The 25,322-nt window shown below is 47.3% G+C and overlaps 1 protein-coding gene across 2 annotated transcripts; it reads left to right on the top strand.

The window, feature by feature from the left end:
- Positions 1-962: 962 nt before the first annotated feature.
- Positions 963-24,861, top strand: RAET1E (retinoic acid early transcript 1E). 2 transcript variants are annotated; one of them, XM_045843747.1, is made up of 7 exons: positions 963-1,100; positions 1,350-1,625; positions 20,902-21,165; positions 21,419-21,691; positions 22,359-22,499; positions 23,639-23,769; positions 24,604-24,861. In XM_045843747.1, the coding sequence occupies exons 2-7, from the start codon at positions 1,466-1,468 to the stop codon at positions 24,673-24,675; spliced, it is 1,041 nt and encodes a 346-aa protein (XP_045699703.1). In that variant the 5' UTR covers positions 963-1,100; positions 1,350-1,465; the 3' UTR covers positions 24,676-24,861. The 2 variants fall into 2 exon arrangements, with proteins under 2 accessions (XP_045699703.1, XP_045699704.1); XM_045843748.1 differs by lacking the exons at positions 963-1,100; positions 1,350-1,625; positions 24,604-24,861 and adding an exon at positions 5,629-5,850 and having other exon boundaries at positions 23,639-23,850.
- The last annotated feature ends 461 nt before the right edge of the window (positions 24,862-25,322 follow it).

The raw sequence follows: 25,322 nt of genomic DNA, 5'->3' as shown, positions 1-25,322 counted from the left end.
TGGATTTTGGTTTGTAGTTTGCTTCCTTTTTCTTTAGTGAGTAATTATATTGTGAATATTCAGAAAACCCGGCACAGCTTGCTTCACCAGGTCTCAGTGGGTCTGTCAGCTGCCCCCAAGTGCGGGCTCTGACTGAGCAGGGAGGCAGGGATGTCGCTGGCGTCTGGCGCTGCAAGTTTTCTCTTGCCTCTGCTGCTGCTGCTGCTGCTGCTGCTGCTGCGGGGAGGAGCTGGGGAGACCCTGGACGGTGGGTGTGCTGGGATCGGGAGGCCTGGCTGGGAGGGGAAGGACACGAATCAGGCTTCACACAGGAGTCAGGCAAGTCGGGCCCTGCCCGTCCAGGTGCTCTTAGAGGTGGTAAGAGTGTGGTTTAGCTCCTACACCCAGGTTGCCAGGGACCCCAGCCGAAGGCGCTGTGCCTGATACTCTGCTCACCTGGGGCATTTCTCCCTCGCCTGCCGGGCCCCACGTCTTCCAGCAAGCCTTTCCTGAATGGCGTGTGTCCTATGGGGTCTTTCTCCCTTTATGCTCTGATTCCTATCAGTTTAGCTAGAATTTTAGTTCCAGGAGGACAGACACTGTCTCGTATTTTTGCACTCACAGGTTGGTAGATGTCAATGAAAAAATCAAATGAATGCTCCTAGTAACAGTGTGTGCACCCAGGGTCCATGGTAGAACCAGAGTGTTTTCCTAAACCTCAGACAGTTAAAGGTGAGACAGGACTAAGGCTGCAGAGATAGATGGAGGGACCTGGGCTGAGACCCCTCTCTCAGCAGCCAGGCCCTTCACAGGGAGTCCCCAGGCTACCTGTCTGCTTTGTTTGTTCTTCCCCCACAGATGCTCACTCTCTTGTCATCAACCTCACCGTCCAATCCCAGTCCAGACCTGGGCAGCCCTGATGTGAAGTCCAGGGCTCAGTGGACAAAGAGACTTTTCTTCAGTGTGACAGGGACAGCAAGAAGATCGTCTTTATGTCCCCTGGGAGACAAGCTAAAGTCCACCGGATTATGGACAGAATTGCCCACAAACGCTGGGAGACATGGGGCCCGAGCTGAGGACGATCCTGCCTGACATCAGACTGGAGGGAAACAAGACCAGGGGTAAGTGAGGGGAGGGGAGGGGACACGGACACAGTGAGCAGGAGAGGGGAGGAGGGTGCACAGGCAGGGAGGGGGCTTGGCGGGAAGGGACTGAACCCTGGTCCCACCTCAGAGCCACAGTGGACCTAAGGGCGAGAACAGGGCACGGCGTGCAGAGGAGATTGCAGCCCCTACATGTGCAGGGACACGCGTGACTGGAGAGGGTGGAGCTCTCAGAGGCAGGGTGACGCCCCTATGTGTGCACTGCAGGTCTCTCCACCCTGCAGGAAGAGGGAACTGCCCTGCCATCGTGAGAAAGAACGCCAGCTGCATCCTGGAAGTTCAGCTTCACTGGGCAGACCGTCCTCCTCTCTGACCCAATAAGCATGAACTGGACACTCCTTGACCCTGGAGCCAGAGGGGTCAAGGAGGACGGGGAGGACAGCAAGGACCTGGCAGAGTACTGCAGGAAGATCTCAATGGGAGATTGCAGTCAGTGGCTTGGGGACGTCTTAGACCACAGGGAGAAAGTGCTGGAGCCCCCAGGTGAGTGAGCAGGGTGTGGAGGATGTGGTGACTCTTTTTTCAATGGTCTCAATTTTGGAAGGTTTTTGTTGCTATTTGATTTTGTAATACAAAAATGACTGCCCCTTGTTTAAAAAAATCAATTAATGAAGACATAAGCAGACAGTTTAAAAGAACAAATTTAGCCCTGGCTGGTGTGGCTCAGTGGCTTGAGCACCGGCCTGCGGACCGAAGGGCCGCTGGTGTGATTCCCTGTCAGGGCGCACACCTGGGTTGCAGGCCAGGTCGCCAGTAGGGAGTGGGCGAGAGGCAACCACACACTGATGTTCCTCTCCCTCTCTTTCTCCCTCCCTTCTTCACTCTCTAAAAAATAAATAAATAAAATAGAAGAACAAATTCACCCCTTTCCCCCATTTTTACACACTCCCCCAAAATAGTGAGTATTAGCAGTGTGCCCTGTATTTTTCCATGTCTTCCTATGCAATCACACATACACAAACTCAGCTGCAGTTTGGGAACGTTAAAATATAAATATATAAGTGTGTATATTATACTTCTTTTTTTAAAGATTTTTATTTATTTTTAGAGAGGGAAGGGAGGGAGATAGAGAGAGAGAAACATCAATGTGCGGTTGCTGGGGGTCATAGCCTGCAACCCAGGCATGTACCCTGACTGGGAATCGAACCTGGGACACTTTGGTTCGCAGCCCGCGCTCAGTCCACTGAGCTACGCCAGCCAGGGCTATATTATACTTCTGTAAAGTGTATTTTTACCTACCAGGTGGTGGTTAGGATATCATTCCCATCAGTGCACACTGACTTCAGCAATCCTATTCCTGGATCTATCTCATTTTCTTGGAGTAATTATTAATAGCACCCTCTTTCACTACCAAAATTAACCTAGTTTGGACAATGTTATATGATCCCCTAATAGAAAGCTATCTGATGAATGAATTCACAACAGCCTATAAAGCCATAATTTTTGTCATCCTTACCCTATATATAAATGTTTATTTTTTACCCTTTTTGGTATTATAAACCATGCTGTAATGAAAAAATAAATATATATATCTTTGTTCATGTGTATGAATAATTCTATAAATCTGTACATCCAACTGTGAGATTCAAGGGTATATACATTTCCATTTTTATAAACTATCAAATTGTTTACTTAAAAGCTATACCATTTTCTATTCCCATAAACAGCACCCATGTGCCTATACCCTTACCAACCAATATTACATATTATATACTTTTTTGGCCCAAAAATGACAAAATATATCTCATTCTTGTTTGAATGTATGTTACACTGACTACAGTTGAGGTTGAATTTTTATTTTTCATATTACTTCATGTCTTTGGCCCATTTTTCCATAGGTTATTTTTCTCTTAATGTGAGCATTTTCCTTTATATTTAATGAGATACATAAGTGGAAAATATTGTCTCCCAGTATTTTACTTATTTTTCTCAGTAGCCAGGGGGAAAATGCCAACTCCACAGCCTTACCCACAAATATTTTGATTTTCTAAGAATGATGAGCATACATTTAATCTAAAACAGTGTCAGACTTATCCAGCCGTGGGTGGGGGTGTGGACCCAAGATGTTCATGGAGGGTTGTGACCCCAGACAACTGCATGCCCCAAATTCACTCACAGGACTTTCCAACCACACTTTCCAATATCCCCGCTGATCTCGACCCCTGACCTTCCCAGGAGCTTTGCCAGAGGATCCCACCCTGCAGCCCCAGGAGCTGACTCACCAGGCTCACCCCAGCCACTCCCCTGCACAGCTCTCTCCTCCCCCAGCTCAGCACCACCCTGGCTCACGAACCCCAGTGCCACCAAGGCCTTGCCACCTAAAAAGGTGGCAAGTTGTATCATCCCCCTCCCCCGCAGTTGTATCTCCTCCCCCTGCCTGAGACCAGCCCCATTAAAGTCTCTGCACCTGGGCCACAGAGCCACAGAAAGCAGTTTGCTGAAGCTGGCCCTAGGAGTGATGGTAAATAGCAACCCTGTCAGTCTAGGCTTTAGTCCCAACCATGTGTTCTACCTACTAGGGGGACAGCAGCATATACGTCACAGATTTAGGTGGGGTCTGCAACACTTTTTGTGGGCAAATAGTAAGTATTTTCGTCTTTACGGAACTTCGTATGTCGTTGCGTCAGCCCCGCACGTCCTCTGCTGTCCAACATGAGCAGCCGAGGAAGCGAGCAGATGATCCTGGGGCGGGTCTGGACACTGTCCTAGTGTGCCAGCCCTGCGTTCAAGGTAACAGGGCGTCCCAACGAGAGTGCTGTGTGCCTGAGCCAGTCCTCGCCTAGGGAGCACCTGTGGTGTGTTCAGGAACCAGAAACATGCCCTATTTTGCCTGCAGATTCTGGACAGAGTGACAGTGAGAGGGAGCGGGTCCCACAGGCAGGGGCCCTGCCCCCTCCTCTCTGTGGACTGGACTCCTTGCTCCCATGAGGCCAGGGGAGAGACTGAATGAAGGCTCAGGTATGAGCGGAGTCCTGCTGCTGCAGCACTTCTGGTGTCAAGGTCAGGGCCCTGCTCCTGCATCTCATTTGTTATCTCCGACCCTGCTCATTTCAGTGCCAGAAAATCACTTCTGTCTTTTGGCCACTGGGACTCTGTGACCTAAGAACCAGTGGGTGGACAAGCCCTGCTCTGGGTGGGCAGCTCTCCTAGGCCACTTCTGAGGCCACCTCTCCACCAGGCCAAGGACCACACCAGGTGTGAATTTTCCTGCTTTAGGTGTCGTGGCCTTGCTATGATCCTATGATTCTGTGTGTGATCATCCACTTAGGATGCCGTGAAGCCCACGTAGCACCTTCTCCTGCAACAGATGCCTCCATAGGTTCACGGGGCACAGGGCCGTGGTGGTGGGTCCAGCCACACTCATGAAGCCATGTGTTGTGTACGGCTGCCTTCCTGCTAGCGCCGCCTGAGTAGTTGCACAGACTTAGGATCTGCAAAGCCTGAGTGTTTTAATAGATGTGCTTTGCAGAAAGCCTTCAGACCCGGCTGTCATTGCATGAGGATAGGGTCGGGATCAGGCACCTGCATCCTCAGGGAGGTTTATGGTTGGGATTAATCTGTGACCTTTCATGCAGGATCCAATACTGTGTTAGCATTCTCCTTGGAAAAAAGGGTGGAAAATATGAGAAGGGAATACTTGGACTCCTCCACCAAGGTAGCCCTCCCCCATAGGTAATTCACCAACAGGTTTCTTGTGCTGTTGACATTTTGGCCAAATCATTCTTTGCTGTGGGGCTGTCATGCATTGAAAGATGTTTAACAGCACCCCTGGCCTCTACCCACGGCAAGCCAATAGCAGGAGATAATTCACATACTCAGCATATCCAAATCAATCAAGTTTTTGGTGAACATGAAAAATGTGCCTTTTATTTTAGGGAAAAAACTAAATGGAGTTTCTGGCCAACCCAGTATCACAGGAGTTACAGCCCCAGGAGTGGAAATGGCCTCAACAGAGGCATGAAAGCCTCGCTGTGACACGGAGGTGGATCAGTTTTCTTTTTCGCGGAATAAAGTTGCAGTGTTACTGCATCTGCCCCCCATCTTCTTTCCCCCCTCTCCCCACCCCCCTCCCTGCCCCAAGACAATAAAACCCTGGCTGAGTAGCTACTTTGGTTAGAGGTTCAACCAGATCTGCCAAGGTGGGACTGGACCCCTGGTCAGGGCACAGACAAGAATACGAGAATGAGCCAGTGAAGGTGTAAATCAGTGGAACCACAGATCTTGTCTGTCACTCTCCCGCTTCCTCCTTCCGTTAAAAAAAAATTAGAAAACTAAAAAAAATGAGTTGTGGCCCAAAAGTAATGAGAGCAACCCCAACTCGCCTGAAAACGTAGAGCTTTGCGGCTCCGCCCCGCGTGCACGGGCATTCAGTGCACCTTGGGGCCTTCGTTGTTGCTTCGCCTTTCGGTTTCACCCTGGCTCCGCTCTCTGGCATAAAAAGCCCCATGCTGCGTGGGCGGAGCTGCGGCTGGAATAGTTCCCCCTCCTTTCCTCCTCCAGCCCAACCACACAGATCAGCACTTGGCAGTGAGGCTAGCCCTTCACATGAGGCGGTCATCTAAACCGCCAGTGGCTAGAGAGGCTCGTGGATCCTTCCACCTTGCGGACCTGGTGGGCCCCACGGTAGCGGTCGCGATGGTTCAGATAGTGGGTGTCATTCTTGTCTTCTTGCTCTTTCTTCTGCTGCCGGACCCGGCTGCGCCCCACTGTGAGTATGCGGGTGCTACCTCGGGAGAGGCGGGGTGGGCACTAAGGCGGGGACCCAGTGGGGACCTTCCCGCTCCTGGAGGGGGGCACAGACCGTGCGGACCCCTCGGCCGTCATCTCCCCGGGCGTCTTTTTCCTTCGGAAAAAAGTCTCACTGGATGAATGAGCCGGGAGGGGGGAAGGGCAGAGAACAGGGAGAGGAGCGCGCTGCGGGAACTCCTGTAAACTCTGTCACTGTGGAACCACTATGCTGTAACCTCAAGATCCCGCTAGATCCCCCGCCCCACGGCCCTGGAAAGCGCTCCCCGAACTCCCACCTACCCCGCCGCCCTAACTGGGGCTTCGGAAGGGGGCTCCCAGCCCCCGGCAACCGGGTGTGAACAGGACAGCGGACGTCCCTGAGGGTAGGGACCCCAGGGCAGCTGCGTGTCCCCACTCAGCTGGACGACTACCCCAGCGGGAAACCCTCTTACTGCCCCGAGCTTCCTCCGTCACCCCCCAGCCGGCCCCCCCACTCCCGCCCCACACACGCCTCTCAGCCTTTAACTGTGAGACTTGTGCGCCCTCTGCCGGCTTCAGGTCGATGATTCAACAGGCATTTCCTCTAGGGAACCACTGCTTGCTCCTCACAGAACATTTTTTACACAAAGTTTTGCGCCCTCAGAACACTCCTGTCCCCAACATCTTCCAAGTTTGAAGTGACCCGACTCCGTTCGCCAGCGGCACCTTAATTTCTCTTGTCTGAGGACACCCCACCTCCCCGCAAAACCCTCTGACCTAACCCACGAACCTAGAGCTGGAGGGAGAGAAAGATTTTTTTTTTAAATTTGACCAAGCATGCCCCTGGGAAGGACGCTTCTGCTGCTCTTTGTTCCCAAACCCACTTTCCCCGCCTACCGTGGAGGCAACGGCATATTAAGGTCATACACTCGCACACAGGCAGGAGTCTACTCACATTTTTTCTTTTCCTTTAGATTCGAAAATCTTCACTCTATTCTGAGTTATACTGTTACTCATTGTCATTGTGGATGTTGTTGTTTAATTTATTTAATTGAGGTTTACATTCAGTATTATTTTCTGTAGGTTACAGCATAGTGGTGAGACAGTCATATAGTTTACAGAATGTCCCCCTGATGTTTCAAGTACCCACCTGGACCCATACAGAGTCATTACAGTATTATTGACTACATTTTCCATCTTGCACATTGATCCCCCCGACTGTTCTGTAACTCCAGTCTGTGCTTCTCAATCCCTTCCCCTGTTCACCCTGTGCCCCAGCCCGCTCCCATCTGGCAAGCATCAGCCTGTTCTCTGTGTCTCTGAGTCTGTTTCTGTTTGTGTATTTCTGTTGTATCTCTGACTGACTCATTTCACTTAACACAATACCTTCCGGGTCTATCCATGCTGCAGCAAATGCTAAGATTTGGGGTCCTTTTTTATGGCCCAGTAATATTTCATTGTGTAAATGTGTGTACCACACCTTTTTATCCACTCATCCGTTGGTGAGCTCTCAGGGTGGTTTGGTATCGTGGCTGTTGTAAATAATCCTGAGATAAACGTAGGGGTGCACACATTCTATCAAATTAGTGTTTCGGCTTTCCCTGGACACACACCCACAGGTGGAATCACTGGGTCATCAGGCAGTTCCATCTTCAGTTTCTCGAGGCTCCTCCATACTGTTTTCTGCAGCGGCTGCACCAGTCTGCATCCCCAGCAACAGTGCCTGAGGGAGGGTCCCCTCTCTCCACATCCTCGCCAGCACGGGCTTGTCGATTTATTGATGATTGCCGTTCTGACAGGTGTGGGGTGGCTTTAATTTGCATTCCTCTGATTAATGATGTTGAGCATCTTTTCATATTGGCCAACAGTAGGTCCTCTTTGGAGTACTGTCTTTACAGGGCCTTTGTTTACTTTTTAATGGGATTGTTTATTTTTTTGGTGTTGAGTTGTATGAGTTCTTTTCCAGGGTTGGATATTAACCCCTTATCATATACGAATATATCATCAGCAAATATGTCCTCCCATGAAGTGGGTTGTTTTTGCATGTTGATGATGATTGCCTTTGATCATGCAAAAACCTTTCATTCTGATGTGCTTTCAGTAGTTTATTTTTTTCTTCTGTTTCCCATGCCCAGGGAGATATATCAGGAAAAACTGTTACTAAGAGAAATGTTTGAGATTTTACTGCCTATGTTTTATTGTTCCCTTATGGAGTTTTATGATTTTGAGTCTGCCATTTAAGTCTTTAATCCATTTTCAGTTGATTCTTGTATATGCTGTAAGAAGGTGGTGTAGTTTAATTTTTTGCATGTGGTTGTCTAACTTTCCCATTGCCATTTATTGAGTTGTCTCTCTTTACCCCACTGTATGTTCTTACCTTTTCTGTCAAATATTAATTGATCGTATAGGCACAGGTCTATGTCCATGCTCTCCGTTCTGTTCCATTGATACTCTGTTGTTTTCATGCCAATACCATGATGTTTTGATTACTATGGCCTTGTAATATAGTTTTATCTGAGGCAGTGTGACTTCTCCAACTTTGTTCTTTTTTGTCAGGATTGCTGTGGCTATTCGGGTTCTACTGTGGCTCAATACAAGTTTTGAGTTGCTTGTTCTAGTTCTGTGGAAAACACCTCGAATACATGGATAGCAATTGCATTGTACCTACATATTTCTTTGGTCAGTGTGGACATTTTAACAATGTTAATTCTTCCGATTGATGAGCACAGGATATAGATGCTTCCACCTATTTGCATCATCTTCAGTGTTTTCTTTAGTGTCTTAAATTTTCTGAGTACAGGTATTTTTACCTCCTTGGTTAAATTTATTCCTAGGTAATTTTTATGCAATTACCAATGAGAATGTTTTCTTAGTTTCCCTTTCTGATAGTTCATTATTGGTATATAAAAATGCAACCAACTTGTGGATATTTATTTTGTATTCTGCAACTTCACTGAATTTATTTATCAGTTCTAGTAATTTTTGGTGGCCTTTTTAGGGTTCTCTATACACACTGTTAGGTCATCTGTAAATAATGGCAGTTGTACTTCTTCCTTTTCAACTTGGATGCCCCTCAGTTCTTTTTCTTGTCTGATTACTATGGCTAGGAGTTCCAGTACTGTGTTGAATAAGAGCTGTGAACATGGACAGTCTTGTCTTGTTCTTCAGCTTCAGGGAAATACTGTTAGTTTTTCCTCATTGAGTATGAGGTTAGCTATGGGTTTGTCATAGTCGCTTTTATTACATTAAGATGTGTTCTCTGTTCCCACTTTGCCAGAAAGTTCTTTTTATCATAAAGGGGTCCTGGACTTTGTCAAATGATTTTCTCTACATAGATTGATATGATTGTTTAATTTTTATTCTTCATTCTGTTGATGTGATACATCACATTAATGACTATGAATATTGTACTAACCTTGCAAAGAGGAATAAAACTCAGTTGGTCGTGGTATATGATCTTTTTAATGTTTTACTGGATTCAATTTGCTAATATTTTGTTGAGGGATTTTGCATCTGTGTCTATCAGGGATATTGGCGTATAATTTTCTTTCTTTATAGTGTTTTTATCTAGTTTTGGAATTAGCAAAATGCTGGCATCGTAAAATGAACTTGGGAGTGTTCCCTCTTCCTGAATTTTTTTGGAGTAGTTTGAGAATGGTCGGTGTTAGTTCTTATTTGAAAACTTGGTAAAATTTTCCTGTGAAGCCATCAGGTCCAGGACTTTTGTTTCTTGGAAGTTTTGGGGTCTTTTTTTACTACTTCAGTTTCATTACTGATATTCAATCTGTTCAGATTTTCTATTTCATCTTGATTCAGTTTTGAGAGATTGTATCTTTCTAGGAATTTATCCACTTCTTCCAGGCTGTCCAATTTAGTGACATATAGTTGTTCACAATACTTTCTTATAATAATTCTATTTCTGTGATACCAGTTGTCATTTCCCCTCTTTTATTTTTGCTTTTATTTATTTGGGTCCTCTCTTTTTTCTTGATGAGTCTGGTTAAAGATGTATCAATCTTATTTATCTTTTCAGAGAACCAGCTCTTGCTTTTGTTGATCTTCTGTGTTTTTTCAGTCCATTTCACTTATTTCTGCTCAGATCTTTTTAATTTCCTTTCTTCTGTTCCTGTTCGGCTTTGTTTGTTGTTCTTTTTCCAGTTGATTTACATGTAAGGTTAGATTGTTTATGTGAGATTTTTCTTGTTTCTTGAAGTAGGCCTGTAGTGCTATGAATTTCCCTCTTAGACTGCTTTCCCTGTGCCCCCCAGATCTGGGGTTGTTGTGTTCTCATTTCCATTTGTCTGGAGGTATCTTTTGACTTCTTCCTTGATCTCAGAGTTAACGCATTCATTGTTTAGCAACGTGTTATTCAGACTCCATGTATTTGTATGTTTTTCAGTTTTTTCTTGTGACCTGATTTCTAGTTCCATACCTTTGTGTTCAGAGAGGATGCATAATATAATTTCAGTCCTCTTCAATTTATCGAGACTTGCTTTCTGCTTTAATATGTGGTCTTTCCTAGAAAATATTTGATCCTCACTTGAAAACAATGTATATTCTTCTTCTTTTGGGTGAAATACTCTGAAATATCAATTAAATTCATCTAATCTGTTCTATCATGTAAGGCTGCTGTTTCCTTGTCGATTTTCTGTCTAAAAGACCTACCCATTGATATCAGTGGGGTGGTAAGATCCCCTACTATGACTGCATCATTGTCCCGCTCTCCCTTTATGTCCATCAGGATTTGCTCTATACATTTAGGTAGCCCTATGTGGGGTGCATAAATATTTACAGGAGTTATATTCTCTTGTTAGATTGTTGCCTCTATTATTATGTAGGGTCTTCCTTTGTCTCTTACTGTAACCGTTGTTGTAACGTCTGTTTTGTCGGGTATAAATATTGCTACTCCAGCTATTTTTTTTTTCAGTTCCATGTCCATGTTTCTCTCATACATCCGAGTTTCTCTCCCTCTTTTTCTCCCTCCCTTCCCCCGCCACTATAAATATATAACATCTTTCAAGAAAAAAAATGGAAAAAAGGACCTCATTTTCAGCAATGGCTAGATCATCCAGACAGAAAGCCTACACGGAATCGATGAACATGAACCATACATTAGATCTAATGGACGTAACAGGTGTTTGTGGAGCATGCCATCCAACAGAAGCATAATACTCGGCCTCGCCCAGGACAGACAGTGCAATAGGACACAGAACAAGGCTTAGCACATTTAGGAAGATTGAAGCCATACTAACTGCCTCTTCCAATGACAATGGTATAAAACTAGACATGAGCAGCAAAAAAAGAGCTGCAAAATCTATGCAATGTGAAAATTAACCGATTCCTAATAACCACAGGGTAAAGAATTCAAAAGAAAAGTCAAAAATATCTGAGAAACAAAGAGAACAGAACCACGACACACCAACATGAATGTCCCGGTAGTCTCTGCTTCCAGTGCACACCCACCCGAGTCGGTGGCCTTGTGGTCTTTGGGAACAGACAGCAGGAAGCTTTGCAGTGGCTCTTCCTCCTCATTGACCTGGGCCTCTATTTCTAGTAACGGGCTGCAGATTTGAGAGGTGGCTCAGGTTCAGACAAGGACACAGGACCCAGACATTTGAACGTGTGGAGTAGGGGGTCTTTGTCTATTTCTCTCCTTTAAATGAGGAAAGGGCTCAAAAATGAGGACAGAGTGGGGCTTCATGGGTTCTCCCAGTCTCCATGAGCTAAGACTTCCCAGCAGTCAGGGGCCACTGGGACTCTCACCTCCCTCTCAGAGTGACAGGGGTGTGAGTAGGGTTTCCCCATAGGGGTGGCTTCGTCATCAGAGTGTTGCACCTTTGGGAGTGGCATTGCACCCATGGAGTCAGAGGAGGTTAGTCTGCATCTACTTGTCCAGATAAGTGAGCCCCAAACTTCAAAAGAACCCTCCTTTCCCATCCTGTTACTCTTAATAAATTGTGTCTTTCATCCTGAGGTATGCCTCCAGTAGACAGCATGTATATGGGTCTTGTTTTCTTATCCATTCAGCTACTATATGTATTTTTTTAGTGGAGCATTTAAGCCATTTAAATTTAAAGTGATTGTTGATTGGTACATATTTATTGCCATTTTATTCTTTATAACTATTTTCCTATATTTTACTTCCTTCTCCTCTTAAGAAGACCCTTTAACATTTCTTATAATGTACTTTAATAGTAGTGAATTCTGGTATAAGTCCACAGTAATCGAAACAGCATGGCTCTTGAATGAAAACAAACATATAGATCAATGGAACAGTAATGGAAAACCCAAAAATAATCCCACACAATTAGAGTCAATATTTGACAGAGGAAGCAAGCATATACAATGGGCTAAACATAATTTATTCAATAAATGGTGTTGGGAAAATTGGACATATACATGCAGAAAAATGAAAGTAGACCACCTTTTTACACCACACACAAGAGTAAATTCAAAGTGGATCAAAGACTTAAATGTTAGACCCCAAACCATAAAATCATAGAAGAAAGCATATGCAGCAAAATCTCGGACACTGCCCGTATAAATATTTTATCAGATATGTCTCCCCAGGGAAGGAAAAGGAAAGAAAAATTAAACAAATGAAATTACATCTAACTAAAAAGTTTTTGTACAGCAAAGGAAATCATCAACAAAATAAGACAACTCACAGTATGGGAGAAAGTATTCAGCAATACATCTGATAAAGGGTTAATATCCAACATTTATGAAGATCTGCTATAGTTCCTATAGTCTTTTTCACGCTCACTAACTCTTCGTTCAAGTTCTCACTGAGTTCACCCATTCCTCCCCTAAGCTCCTTGAGCATCCTGATAACCATTGTTTTGAGCCTTTATCTGCTAGATTGCTAGCCTCCCTCTCATTTAGTTCTTCTCTGGAGATTTCTCCTGTTGTGGGGGACTTGGTTTTGTCTCCCCATTTCAGCAGCCGCTCTGTTTGTTTCTCTGTGTTATGCAGGTCTGCTCTGTGTTCCTTTCTTGGGGGGGTGGCCTTATGCAGTTGGTGTCCTATGGAGCCCAGTGGCACAGTCTCCTTGACCACGGGTGTTTCAGGAATGCCCCTTGAGTATGTATTGTGAGTCCTGCTGTTGACTGAGTGTTGAATGCTGTGGGCCCTTCCATGCATGGAGTCGACCCTCAGGCTGGCTGCCTGTGAGCTTTGGTCCTAACCACAGTGTATGATCTGCTGTGCAGGTGCTGACCACACAAAGTGGAATTGGTTTCAGCAGGGCATGGTGCCTGCAAGATCTCCCTTTGATGTGCTGGTTGTGCAGCTAATTGGCCCTGCTTTGATGTCGTCTGAGGCTCATTCCTGGGTGTCTTGTCCTGCGGCCTTTCGGGACAGACTACAGTGCAGTCACTGTCAGACGCTGCCTGTGACTGGCCCTGGGCAACCTGTGTGTAGCTACAAAGCCATCCACAGTGTGTGGCTGCCTCTTCTGGGAATCTGTGTGCATGGGAAAGGCCAAGCTGCATACAAAGTCCAGCTTTTACCAGCACCACACCCAGGGCAGGTCAGCAGCAGCCTCAAGGCACCCAGGAATTTGCATCCTTTGATTCCACCTGCCTGTTAGGCTCAGTTAGTAACAGAGCCTCCAGTGATTCATGATTGTATGGGGTGGTTCTCAGTGATTCAGTAGGTATGGGTGAGTGGTATTCACCAGCCTGATACAAATTCAAACTTGGTGCCTGGGCCGGGTCTGAGCCCACTCAGCAAAAGCCCCAGGATACACCAAGGCTAGCTGCCACCCACTGGTGCCCACAGAGCTTTGTGGTGGCCATGGTCTAGTGCAGTCCTTAGGTGGAGGCCAACAGATTTCTCAGGCCAAACCAGTCCAAGATTTAGCCATGTGAAGAGAGGGCTCTGCTCTGGACAGGCATGCAAGGGAGAACATAGTCCGTGTCCTACAGCCTCAGGACTCAGTGTGTCCCGGACCCTGCCTGGACCTCCTGGAGAGCCTGAGCTCAGCAGCACAGGGTCACTAGGAGTCAGAGGGTGGGGCTACTGGATCTCTCTTTTGGGAAAGGAACTGGTCAGAATAGTAGGAAGATGCAAGGAGTTGCCCCGATCTCAGAGGCACACAACTCAGTCTGTGACAGCCTGAGTCAGCCCGGCATCTGCACCCCAGGCCAAGGAGGCTGACTGCTTCACAGGGCATGAGCTCAGTAGAGCGTGAGCTCCCTGGCCCTGGGCAACAGAGTCAGGAAGGCAGCGCTCTCGCATTGCCCCAGGCTGATGCCATAGGGAGAGGAGGGCTCCACTCAAGAGAGATGGCCCCTGTGGTGTGGGGGATAGACCCTGCACAGGGACCATGGGTGCTGTCCCTTCAGCTTTCTCCCCACCCCCACAGCCTACACAACCCAGTTTCCTCTCACATGACTGTAGTCCATGCCAGCTGCCCTCTCTCCCCCAGCATCAAGGATGAGTTGCTGAGAACAAGATTTTGTGCATTGGCCCTTTAGGGGGACACCTGGGTATCTAGCAGACTGGAGTCTCTCCCTGGCAGACACAGTTCCTGCTGATTTTCAACACCAGGTGCGATGTGGGCTCCTCTTCCCAGCTCTGGAGCTCTGGGCCGGGGAGCCCAGGATGAGACACTCCTCCCGGGGCACCTTTGCAGCTGAGACAGCCCTTTGGTTCTCAGCAACGCCACATGGGTGTTGGGCCGGTTCTTTTCACACCTCCCGTCTTCTTTCCAGTCTTTATGTGCCTTCTTCTTTTAATCCTGGGTTGGTTATAAGACTTCTGTCTAGCAAGTCTTCAGTTGTTGATTCAGGTTGGTTTTCCTTTATTTTAGTTGTAATACCAGTTTGGTCCTGGGAGGAGGTGAATGTAACCTCCACTTGCTTCACTGCCATCTTGGATCTACAGTCCTATAAACTTTTTCTACAATGAGCAGATGGTGAATGTTATCACCTTGTAGATCACTCACTATGTGTGTCTATATGAGCCAAAGACCTCCAAATTTGTGATGGAAAAGCAGCCAAAGACGACGAGCACATGAGTGAGGGAGCAGATTTGGATACTGCCATAGTTTGCTGACACCACGTGTAGGTGTCCCAGGTCTGGGTGCCCTGTCCCTTAGGAAGTCTTCTCCCAGGGTTCCTCCAGTGTGGGTTGAGAACCAGAAATGTGCCCTGTTTTGTCTGGGGCTTCTGGGTGGAGGGATGTGAGAGGACGCGGGTCCCACGGGTAGGCACCCCTGCTCCCCTCCTTTCTGCAGACGGGGTCCCTTGGTCAAGGGGACTGTGAGGGAGACTGCATGAAGCCATAGGTGTGAGAGCTCAGGGTCCTTCTGGACACCTATCTAAACTAAGAGAGACAAGGACATATGTTTTCCTGTTGTTTCCTTTTTTTCTCACCCCTAAGCAGATTTGGCTAATTTTTAATATGTTTTTTAAATTGCCAGGTTAAAAAAAAACCACTTAGAGGTCCTTTGGCTGTTAAGTACAATGGCTTGTATTTCACCTTCTCCATTAGCTCACCTTCTCCATTAGCCTATCTCGGCCAGACCTGCTTTCACGGTTTCCTTTGCAGTCTCCGTCTGCATGGGCACTGCCCGATGGTTTCTCAAAGTAGGGGCACTTGCAAACCATTCCTGTTCACATGCATTTTCCATCAGTAAATGGGAAAACAAACTTACATAGGTTATGGAAATGCAATTTCACCTCAGTGAAAGCAAGGATCGCATGTATATTTTTAATAAGGAAGAGAACACTGTACATGTTCCGCTGCCCTTTCCCCCTGTTACTTACTGGTGAATCTGGGAGACACACAAATGCAAAGCACCCACAGGGCAATACCGAAATTTACTCAGCTAGCCTCTATCTCTGTACATTTAAAGTGTTTCCAGCTACTGTTTTTGCAATCAACCCTGAGATAACCATCTATGCACACATTTTTCTAAACTTTTGTGAGTATATTTGCAAAAAAAATTCCTGGAGATAGAATTGCTAGCAAAATGAGTGTTTATTTTTTACTTCAACAATTTCAAAAACTTCAAAACTGACCAAATATTTTAAACCATGAACCCTGAGCTTAGCAACAGGTAGAGGTTCTTTAACTGGCAACAGTGAAAACTGGTCCCACGAGATATTTTGGCAGTGTGTATGAAAAACCTTAAAAATGTCCAGTCCATCTAGAGAGCTGTAAATCATAAATCTGTGTTATCCCCAGTGGGCACTGAGGCTGTGGAAGACAGAAACTGCCAGATCCCTGGCAGGTCCTCTTAAAGGGCCCACACACACAGATTTACTCAGACTCACTCCCTGTGAGATCCAATGTAGAGGCAGCACACTGAAAGGCATCAGAGACATATGAGGCAGAACTGAATTGTCTGGCACCAGGGTGAGAGCCAGGGAGGCAGCCTTGTCCCAAACAGAAGTGCTGGCAAAGGCCACTGTTCATTTCCTGAGCCCTCCCCCAACAGAGACACAGAGCTGGCAGGCAGGCTCCACATCCCAGGTGCCATAAACCTGGCTCACACTGTGTGCCCCACCCTACTTATTCTGTGAGGCCCTGCCTCAGCCAGCTGCTGGGCCTACCTAAGGTGTTTGTAGTGGCTTTTTCATGTGGATGTCTTACCTCGGTGAATGCTTCAGATTTTCCTAAATTCTCTCAAACAAGCAGCATCTATCTTCAGTGAGCCCTGTACCTCTCACTAAGTTGCCCCAGACCAGCACTAGCAGCCATCAGCCTTGGTTCACAGCTTGGCCTCTCCTGGGCACCTCTGAGCCCAGGACAAGTAGCAGCCATCTGCAGTTCACTTGGTAGCTTGTGCTGTGTGACCCTGGATGGAACACAGGTGGAGGGTGGTCTTGGACATGCCCATATCAATCAAGACTCCACTAAAACAAAAGGGTATACACAGCACACAGAGTGGGAGTGCCCAGGAGAGGCCTCTCATACCCAGGTTGGGAAATAGGGGAGGCTGTGTTACTAGACCCTACAGTACAAGTACTACATTAAGTCACTCTGCCAAGCCTGGGAGATGTAGCAGCTCTACCTAGTACATAGAAACAAACACAGGGAGGCTGCCAAAATGAGGAGACAAAGAAACATGCCCCAAATGAATGAACAGAAGAAAACTTCAGAAAAAGACTAAACTAAATGGAGACAAGCAATCTATTAGATGCAGAGCTGAAAACACTGGTTACAAGGATGCTCAAGGAACTTTGTGAGAACCTCGACAGCATAAAAAAGACCCAATCAGAAATGAAGGACACACCAATTAAGAAAGAACAATTTATAAGGAATCAACAGTAGTCTGGTTGAGACTGAGAATCAGATCAGTTATCTGGAATAGAAGGAGGCAAGAAACAACCAATCCGAACAGCAAGAAGAAAAGAGAATCCAGAAAAACAAGACAGACTAAGGAACCTCTGGGACAAGTTCAAACATACCAATATTCACATCATAGGGGTACTAGAAGGAGAAGAGAGAGAGCAAGAAATTGGAAACCAATTTGAAAAAATAATGACAGAAAATTTCCCTAACTTGGTGAAGGAAACAGGCATACGGTCCAGGAAGCACAGAGAGTCCCGAACAAGACGACCCCAAAGATGCCCTCACCAACACACATCATAATTTAAACGGCAAAGTTTAGAGATATAGAGAGAATCTTAAAAGCAGCAAGAGAAAAGCAGTTATTACCTAGAGGGGACTAATAAGACTGTCAATGATAAAAGAATCTTCGTGAGGGAAGGGGGATAAAGGAGGAAAGAAGGGGAAGGACCTAGTTAAAGAGCTAGTATAAATGACCCACGGACATGGACAACAGGGCGGGGACTGACTGGGAGTGGGGGTGGGCAGGGGAGGGGAGAGCAACAGGGGAAAATTGGGACAACTGTAATAGAACAACAGTAAAAGAAACGTTGCATATTGGAAGCAATTGGCAAGAAATATTCAGAGTGATGAAAAGCAAGGACCTACAACCCAGTTTACTCTACTCAGCAAAGCTATATTTGGAATGGAAGGACAGGTAAAGAATTTTCCAGACAAGAGAAAGCTGAAGGAGTTCATCATCACCAAACCAGGGTTAAATGAAAATGTTAAAGGGTCTTCTTTAAAAAGAAAAGAACATCAAAAATACGAACAATAAAATGGCAATAACTACATATCTATCAACAAGTGAATCTAAAAAACAAAATAAACCAACAAGCGGAACAGAAACAGAATCACAGATACAGAGAACGTTTTGATGGTTGCCACATGGGAGGGGATCGGGAGTGATGGGTGAAAACAGTGAAGGGATTGAGAAGTACAAATAGGTAGTCACAGAACAGCTGTGGGGATGTAAAGTACTGCATAGGGAACAGAGTAGCCAAGAACATATACCTCGTCGGCGTGACCCATGGACAAGGACAACCGTGTGGGGATAGCCTGAGGCAGTGAGGGAGGGCTGGGCGGAGGGGGGCACAGGGGTAAAAACTGGGACAACTGTAATAGCATAAGGAATAAAATCTAATTTAAAAAATAAAGTAGAAAAAAGACAGCGTCATAGGATTTTCCCCGGTTCCATACCACCCCCTTTCTCCCGCTGCATCCTCAGTGAGGGAGGGAAGGCCGTGTCCACAGCGAGGGTTCACTCCCCAGCATGCGTGGAAGCCCATTCTAAGGCACCAGCTGTTGAGGAAAGAAAGGAGCTTTATTTGTGAGTCAACTGGCAAGAAGACAGGAGGCAAGCATTCAATCTGTGTTCTTGATGCAGGATTCAAGGCCAACTTTTAAAAAGTAGCATTAAGGGTTCACGAGTGTTACTGGTAAGTGGTGTGTCCAAGGTTTAGTGTTTGCTTCCCGGGTCTTGTTAGAAACAGGAAAAGACCAGGTTCTGCAGTTACAATGTTTCTACCTTATAATCTCTGCACCTAAATAACTGGACCTGTAAGGCCACAGGACCAAGCAGGATCCATCAAACTCTATCTTCTGTGATTGGCAGTTGCTGGTCTAAATTTCTGTGCACGGAGGCAGTTGAAGTGAGGTAAACTCGGGTTGGGCACCTGGAAGGCAGAACACTGGACCCCGAGAGGAGCACGGATTGGGTGTGCTGGGAGAGGTGGAAATCCCAGACCATTTAGTCCCAATGGGGAGGAGCAGCAACTGGCAGCCCAGCAGCTCTGGTCGCTCAAGGTTCTCTGCCAGCGAGGCCAGGCCCTGCTCAAGGCCCAAGTGCCCTTCCTGCCTGACTGTGAGGCATCTCACACGCTTAAGTGCGGTGGCCCTTTTTGGGTTTGGGTGAGGGAAGCGAGAGAAAAGAATATGGAATCAGGGAGGGTGGTAGGGGAAGAACAGGGTGGGGCAAAAGGAGAGAAGTTAGTGGGGGGTGGGAGGAGAGAGGAGCTCAGAGAACTTCCAACAATCCTGCTCACGTCAAAAGGGGTTTTGAGGAGAATGGAGAAAGGTTATTATTCAAAGTGAATTTCGTTTTCTGTATACCCACCGCTTTTTTCAGTGAGCAATGGTGATATTGCAAAACTCTGCTTTGGGAAAAAGATTCTTCAGTACGACACTGAATGGGCACGCGCCCGTCTGCTGGAGGACACATGCACGTAGGGCACACCCAGTACGTCCATATATACAGTCTCTCCCTTCTGACTACTTGTTAGTTTCTGCTCGGCAGAATGTTGCGAGCATTTCCCACTTCCCGTCTTTTTTCTCTACTGCTTGTGGTACAAACCTGGAATATACTGCAAAGCGGTGAGTGTACTGGGATCCGGAGACTGGGCTGAGGAGGGGGAGGGGGAAGAGGGCTTCATGCTGGCACCAGGCAAGGAAGTGGGTGTCTGTCCAGGTGTTCTTAAGGGTAGGCGAGGATGTGGCATAGCTAGACAGACACCCCAGGATGTTACCATGACTGGGTGGGGTCTGGGCCTGGAGGTGGTCTGCCTCAGGCCTGCCGTTAGTGTGCAGTTTCCTGACTTCGTTTAGGAAAGATCTCACAACATGAGTCCAGGTGGTTTGGAGAGGACATTTTTAAACCTGAGGACATTGAAACAAAGAGAGGGCTCAGGATAGGAGAAGCAACAGCAGAGAGCCTAGGCAGGGAGGGCTGCTTTGGCTCCCTAAGAAATAGAAGTCACAGTAAAAGAAATGAGCTCACTGGGAAGTCAGAGAAAAAGGGGCCTTGGAGGTAGGCTCCGAGCTAAACCCAAGAGGAGCTGTTGCCCGCCTCCGCCCCGCCCCCGCAGCTCCCCTGCTCACAAGTCACATGGGGTCCCTCTGAGTTGAAGGGAAAACAACAGACTCAGGCAGGAGTGTGCTCTAGCGAGAGCAGCCCTGGATTCTTGGTCTTGAGGAGTTTTGTCTTTCTACGTTGATTCATCAAAATGTGTGTGTAAAGGGATCAGGGCTATTTTTTTCTGGTTAGTTTTATTTTTAAAGAACATTATTGGAGAGGGACCAGGACCAAAGTCAGTCTGCCCTGGGACGATGTGGGAAGATAAAACTTTGTGATTCATTAGCTGCCTGTAAATTGCTCAGATTGTTTGCCCGTGTTTAATTATTTGGCCTCAGTTTCCCTTATTCCATTGTGAAGGAATTTTCCTAACTTTTCACTATCCTGCCTAATTGTGTACACGCGGGTCAGAGGGGACCCCACCCTAAGGCATGGCACCTAGTACTGTGCTCACCTGCGGCAGCTCTCCCTCTCCTGCCAGGTCCCGCCTCCTCCAGGAAGCCTTTCCTGAATACCCAGGACCCATCGTGAAGGGCACGTGCTGATGTTGTTCTTCCCTTTGTGTTTCAATCCCTGTCTGTTCAACTTGATTTTGAGTCCTGGCAGGACCCAAAAAATCTTGTATTTTTGTACTCACAACTTGGTGGATGTAACGAAAAACATCTGTCAAATGAATCCTCTGGAAACAGGGCCCGTGGTAGCATCAGAGTGTTTTATTAAACCTCAGACAGTTAAAGGCAAGACAGGACTAAGGCTGCAGAGATAGATGGAGGGACCTGGGCTGAGACCCCTCTCTCAGCAGCCAGGCCCTTCACAGGGAGTCCCCAGGCTACCTGTCTGCTGTTTGTTTTTCCCCCACAGATGCTCACTCTCTTGTCATCAACCTCACCGTCCAGTCCCAGTCCAGACCTGGGCAGCCCTGGTATAAATTCCAGGGCTCAGTAGATAAAGAGCCTTTCCTTCAGTACGACAGTGACAGCAACAAGGTCAGACCTCTGGGTCCCCTGGGAGAGAAGGTAAAGGCCACCACATTATGGACAGAATTGCCACAAACGCTGAGAGACATGGGGCCCGAGCTCAGGATGACCGTGACTGACATCAGACTGGAGGGAAACAAGACAAGGGGTAAGTGAGGGGAGGGGAAGGGGGGTGGGGCCAGTGAGCAGGAGAGGGGAGGAGGGTGCACAGGCAGGGAGGGGGCTTGGTGGGAAGGGATTGCACCCTGGTCCAACCCCAGAGCCACAGTGGACCTAAGGGAGAGAACAGGGCATGGCGTGCAGAGGAGATTGCAGCCCCTACATGTGCAGGGACACGCGTGACTGTGGGAGATGGTGGAGCTCTCAGAGGGCAGAGTGACACCCCTGTGTGTGCATTGCAGGTCCCCCAACCCTGCAGGCTGAGCTGTCCTGCCAGTGTGAAGTAGGACGATGCACTGGTGGGCCCTTGAAGTTTAACATCAGTGAACAGACCACCCTCGTCTTTGAACCAATGAGCAAGAACTGGATAGTTGTTGGTCCTGGGGCCAGAGAGGTGAAGGAGGACTGGGAGAAGAATGGACAGGTGGAGCATTTCAGGAAGATCTCAACGGGAGATTGCAATCGCTGGCTTGGGGACTTCTTAGACCACTGGGAGAAAGTGCTGGAGCCCCCAGGTGAGTGAGCAGGGGGCGGAGAATGCGGTAGCTCTCATTAAGGGTCTAATGCCTTCCTTGTGTCTGTGCCAGTGTGTGTGTGTGTGTGTGTGTGTGTGTGTGTGTGTGTGTGTAATGGAAAATTTGACAGATGGATGGACTGGTTGATTCCTTGGTGGACTTCCTGTCTGGAGAGCCAGGGCCTGCCATGGGCTTTCCCACCAGCTCCCGGAATCCCATCCCACCTCCCTGAGCACAGGAGTTCCCACCTGCACTGGGCAGTGATTCAGCCATCAGGCACTACTAGATGGTCCTCAGATGTCTCTGCATTATACTGCTTCCAGGCCTTCTCTTCTTCCCGTGTTCTAGTTGTCCTATAACCAGGTCAAAGGTCACCTCTTATGAAGCCTCCGCCTCCTTCCTCAGACAGAATTAAGCACCCCCAATTCTGTCATCCTCAAAAAGGTCTACGCATAGCAAACTGTATTATAAACAGATGGACATTTACTGTCTCGCGCAGTAGAATGTGAGACCCCTGCGGACAGAGCACAACCCCTCTCCATCTTTATACCCCTGGACCTAACAGGGTGGCTGTCACATGATGAGTCAGTAAATGTGGGGGTGTCATGGGAAAACAGGTGCTGTTAGGTGCTTTATGCTTGATAGGATGTTTGCTTTCTTGTTTTAGTGCCACCATTACCGTCCTCAGCATCGCCTCCAACTACACAGAAAAATACTTCATCGATTATCGCTGGTGTCTTTGGCTCCATTCTTTTCGGAGTCATCCTCTCCCTGGGTGTTTGGATGTGGAAATCAGGCAGGATGAAAGGTAAGCAGCAGGCTGGCCTCTGGCTCTTGGGCAGGACATAGTCTGGGAAGGGCTTGGGAGAGGTGAGCCACGGTCTCCCCAAAGCCTTCTCCCCTGTCCATCTCTATGTAGAAATGATGTGCTTTGTTAGTGCTGAGCCCCCACACCCCACAGTAGCCATTTGAAATCATGTACAGGAAAGTGTTCGGCACACTTTGAAGTCACACACAATTGTTGGTTAGCATTATATCATATTAGCACACATGTTTATTTTTAATACTCATAATTATTTTAATAACTAGCATTTAAAAGGTTTGATGATACCTTCAGGGAGCACCTTTATAAGCTGTGAAAGTTTCTCCTCATAACAAGCCTACTGAAGCTCTCTGAGGCCTAAGACAAAAAGAAATCTTTACCCGGCTCCAAGGACATCTTACAGCGACCACAGTCGTGTGGGGTGGATACCTCGCAGGTGGAAGAGCCTGCGGCCCGTGGTGGTTCACTCCAGACAGAGCCCGGGCTAAGAGGCCACTTTTTTCTGCTTTAAATTCAGTAGGAGATGGGCCCCAAAAACCTTTAAAATATCTCCTTTTCACGTGATGACAAAAATATTGAGCTAATTGTTTTCCCTCTTTTTTTAATTTTTACCTTCCAGTTCTACCTCCTACTCTGTTCTGGGTATGAAAGCTATAATTTTTCAAATGTCCATCCCAAAAATAAAACATTGTAGTAGAGACTGCATTTTTCTATAGTTATTTATTTTTGCCCCCTAAAAAATACAGACATTTAACACTGTAAAATTCATAATATTCAAGCATGCAATCAAAAAATATTCAGACATGCGAAAAAGCAACAAAATGGTATGCAAAAGCAGGAGTAAAATGAGTCAACAGACACTGATTCAGAAACAAACAAGATGCAGGAGGTGCTCACAGGCAGCGAGAACTCCCCAGCACAGCCTCCCTGGGGTTGGACATTTTCATGTGCCTTATTACTGTGTGGTAAAACACGCCTCCTTTTGATCCCACATGATATAACTGAAGGCCCTTCCACAGGCTGTAGAGATAACTCATCAGGTCCCCATATTTGACTGTGTTCATATTTCGAGTGTGTGTGTAGAAACCTGAGTAAATGTGCCTACTGATTTTTGTATTTTTCAACAGCACAGTGTTGCCCTAGTACAACGTCTCAGGGACCTAGTGTGGAAACCATGGGGTGCTTTGGAGGTGAAGAACTGAATATGGTGTCTGGTGGTTCCCCAGCTGAGCTAGTCGATGTGTCTGGAGCAGACCCTTGTTGCGCGTAGGTCACCGGCCAGCAGTGACCACGGAACGCTGTGGATGGCTCGACGATAAACATGCGAGAAAAAACAACACATGCACAGAGACAGACTAGTTTCTGTGGGGAAGTAGGGACGAAATGGCCACCCCCCAGTGGGGGAGCGCGCTGATTTACCGTCCATACCTGCTTTTATTGGGCTCATTTTGCATAATAATTCAGGTAAAGTATAGTACTCATTAGGGGAAGTGAGGAAGTATAGAAAACAAAGAACTCTGCCGGTCTATTGAGTTGGGGTCAAAGAGCTGTAAGACTGAGGAACAAACTAACTTCCTCCTAAGACCCTTCTCATTCAACTGAGAGCATTCTAAACAAAGAAGGTTTCACAGTAATTTACATGTTCTTTCTTAGGCCTGATCACCCCGGGAAATCCGCACTTCTCAGTACCGAGCTGTACCACCCTGTCATTGTTTCAGGCTTAGGTGGAGCAAGGGAACTAGGTAACCAAGAGATAAGGAGATTTTCTCCCAGACGATGAGAACTCAGACTTTGTCAAAGCCGAGGAGCGAGGGTCCATCACCCCCTTTTTGCTGCAGCCCCCCAAGTCCTTCTTTTGGGGGGCCTCCCAAAAGTGATCGTGCCTGGCTTAGGTCATTCCCCGTGGGGAATCTTACCCGTCTTTGGCTAACCGACCAAGCTTTTTGGGGTTCAGCAGCAGAAGCAGCATTCCTGCCAGGGAGATAAGCTTTTGTCTCCTTGCTGGCTTACGGTTCCAAGGGCGTTCCCTTACCCTTAGCTAGGCGGGGGTTTCAGCCTCTGATACCAGTCAGGGCGGTTCCCAACAGACCCTGAAGGCACAAGGATGTGCGGAGAGCCCCTGCTCCCCAAGACCTCATGCCCCTTTGAATTGATACCCTGAGCAGGTCTGGCTGGTTAATGAAATAAAGAAGGTTGGTTTTATCCACTGTGTCAGGTAGTGGCTGACTAGATACTACAGCATAGTATTGTGAAGGCATTAAGATTTCCAGAACTTTCTATTATCCTGTCTCCTTTCTGCATTGATACAATCTTTATTTCCTCCCAAACCTTGTTTCCTCATTTTAGATCCTAGAACACTGATACTGCAAAATGAACTTGAGTGACCCCTTTGTGCCACCTGTTGTTTTGCATAGGAAGTTGTAGTGAGAGTCAGCATGCATCCTGGTTAGTGGAATAAATGAAAGCCCACGGAGGTCTTACTGAGGGTGCTCCAGGCACCCGCCAGTGTCTGGGACTTGCTGCCTGACACTCGTTCTGCTCACTTCTGTGCTTAAGTTCCCCACACTGTGTGTGACCAGCGTGTGACTCTACTGCTTTATTGGAGGGATCTCCTCTAAGAAGGCCGCCAGTGTGGAAAGAGACAAACGTGTGTGACCGTCTTTCCGGACGCTCCCTAGCTCAGGACAACAGCACTCAGCTTAGCACTCCCTGAAGCTCACTTGCCAGCGTCACTTGCCTTGGGTGGGCTGGAGACTGGGATTTGCCGGGTAGAGGCGAGCAAGGGAAGGGGCGGGGCTCTGGGCGGGG

This window comes from Phyllostomus hastatus, unplaced genomic scaffold (genome assembly GCF_019186645.2).
Source record: "Phyllostomus hastatus isolate PE091 unplaced genomic scaffold, TTU_PhHast_1.1 phas_contig_40, whole genome shotgun sequence".
Classification (NCBI taxonomy): Eukaryota; Metazoa; Chordata; class Mammalia; order Chiroptera; family Phyllostomidae; genus Phyllostomus; species Phyllostomus hastatus.
The sequence above is the reverse complement of the archived record's forward strand: the minus strand, read 5'-3'. Positions and strand labels throughout refer to the sequence as shown.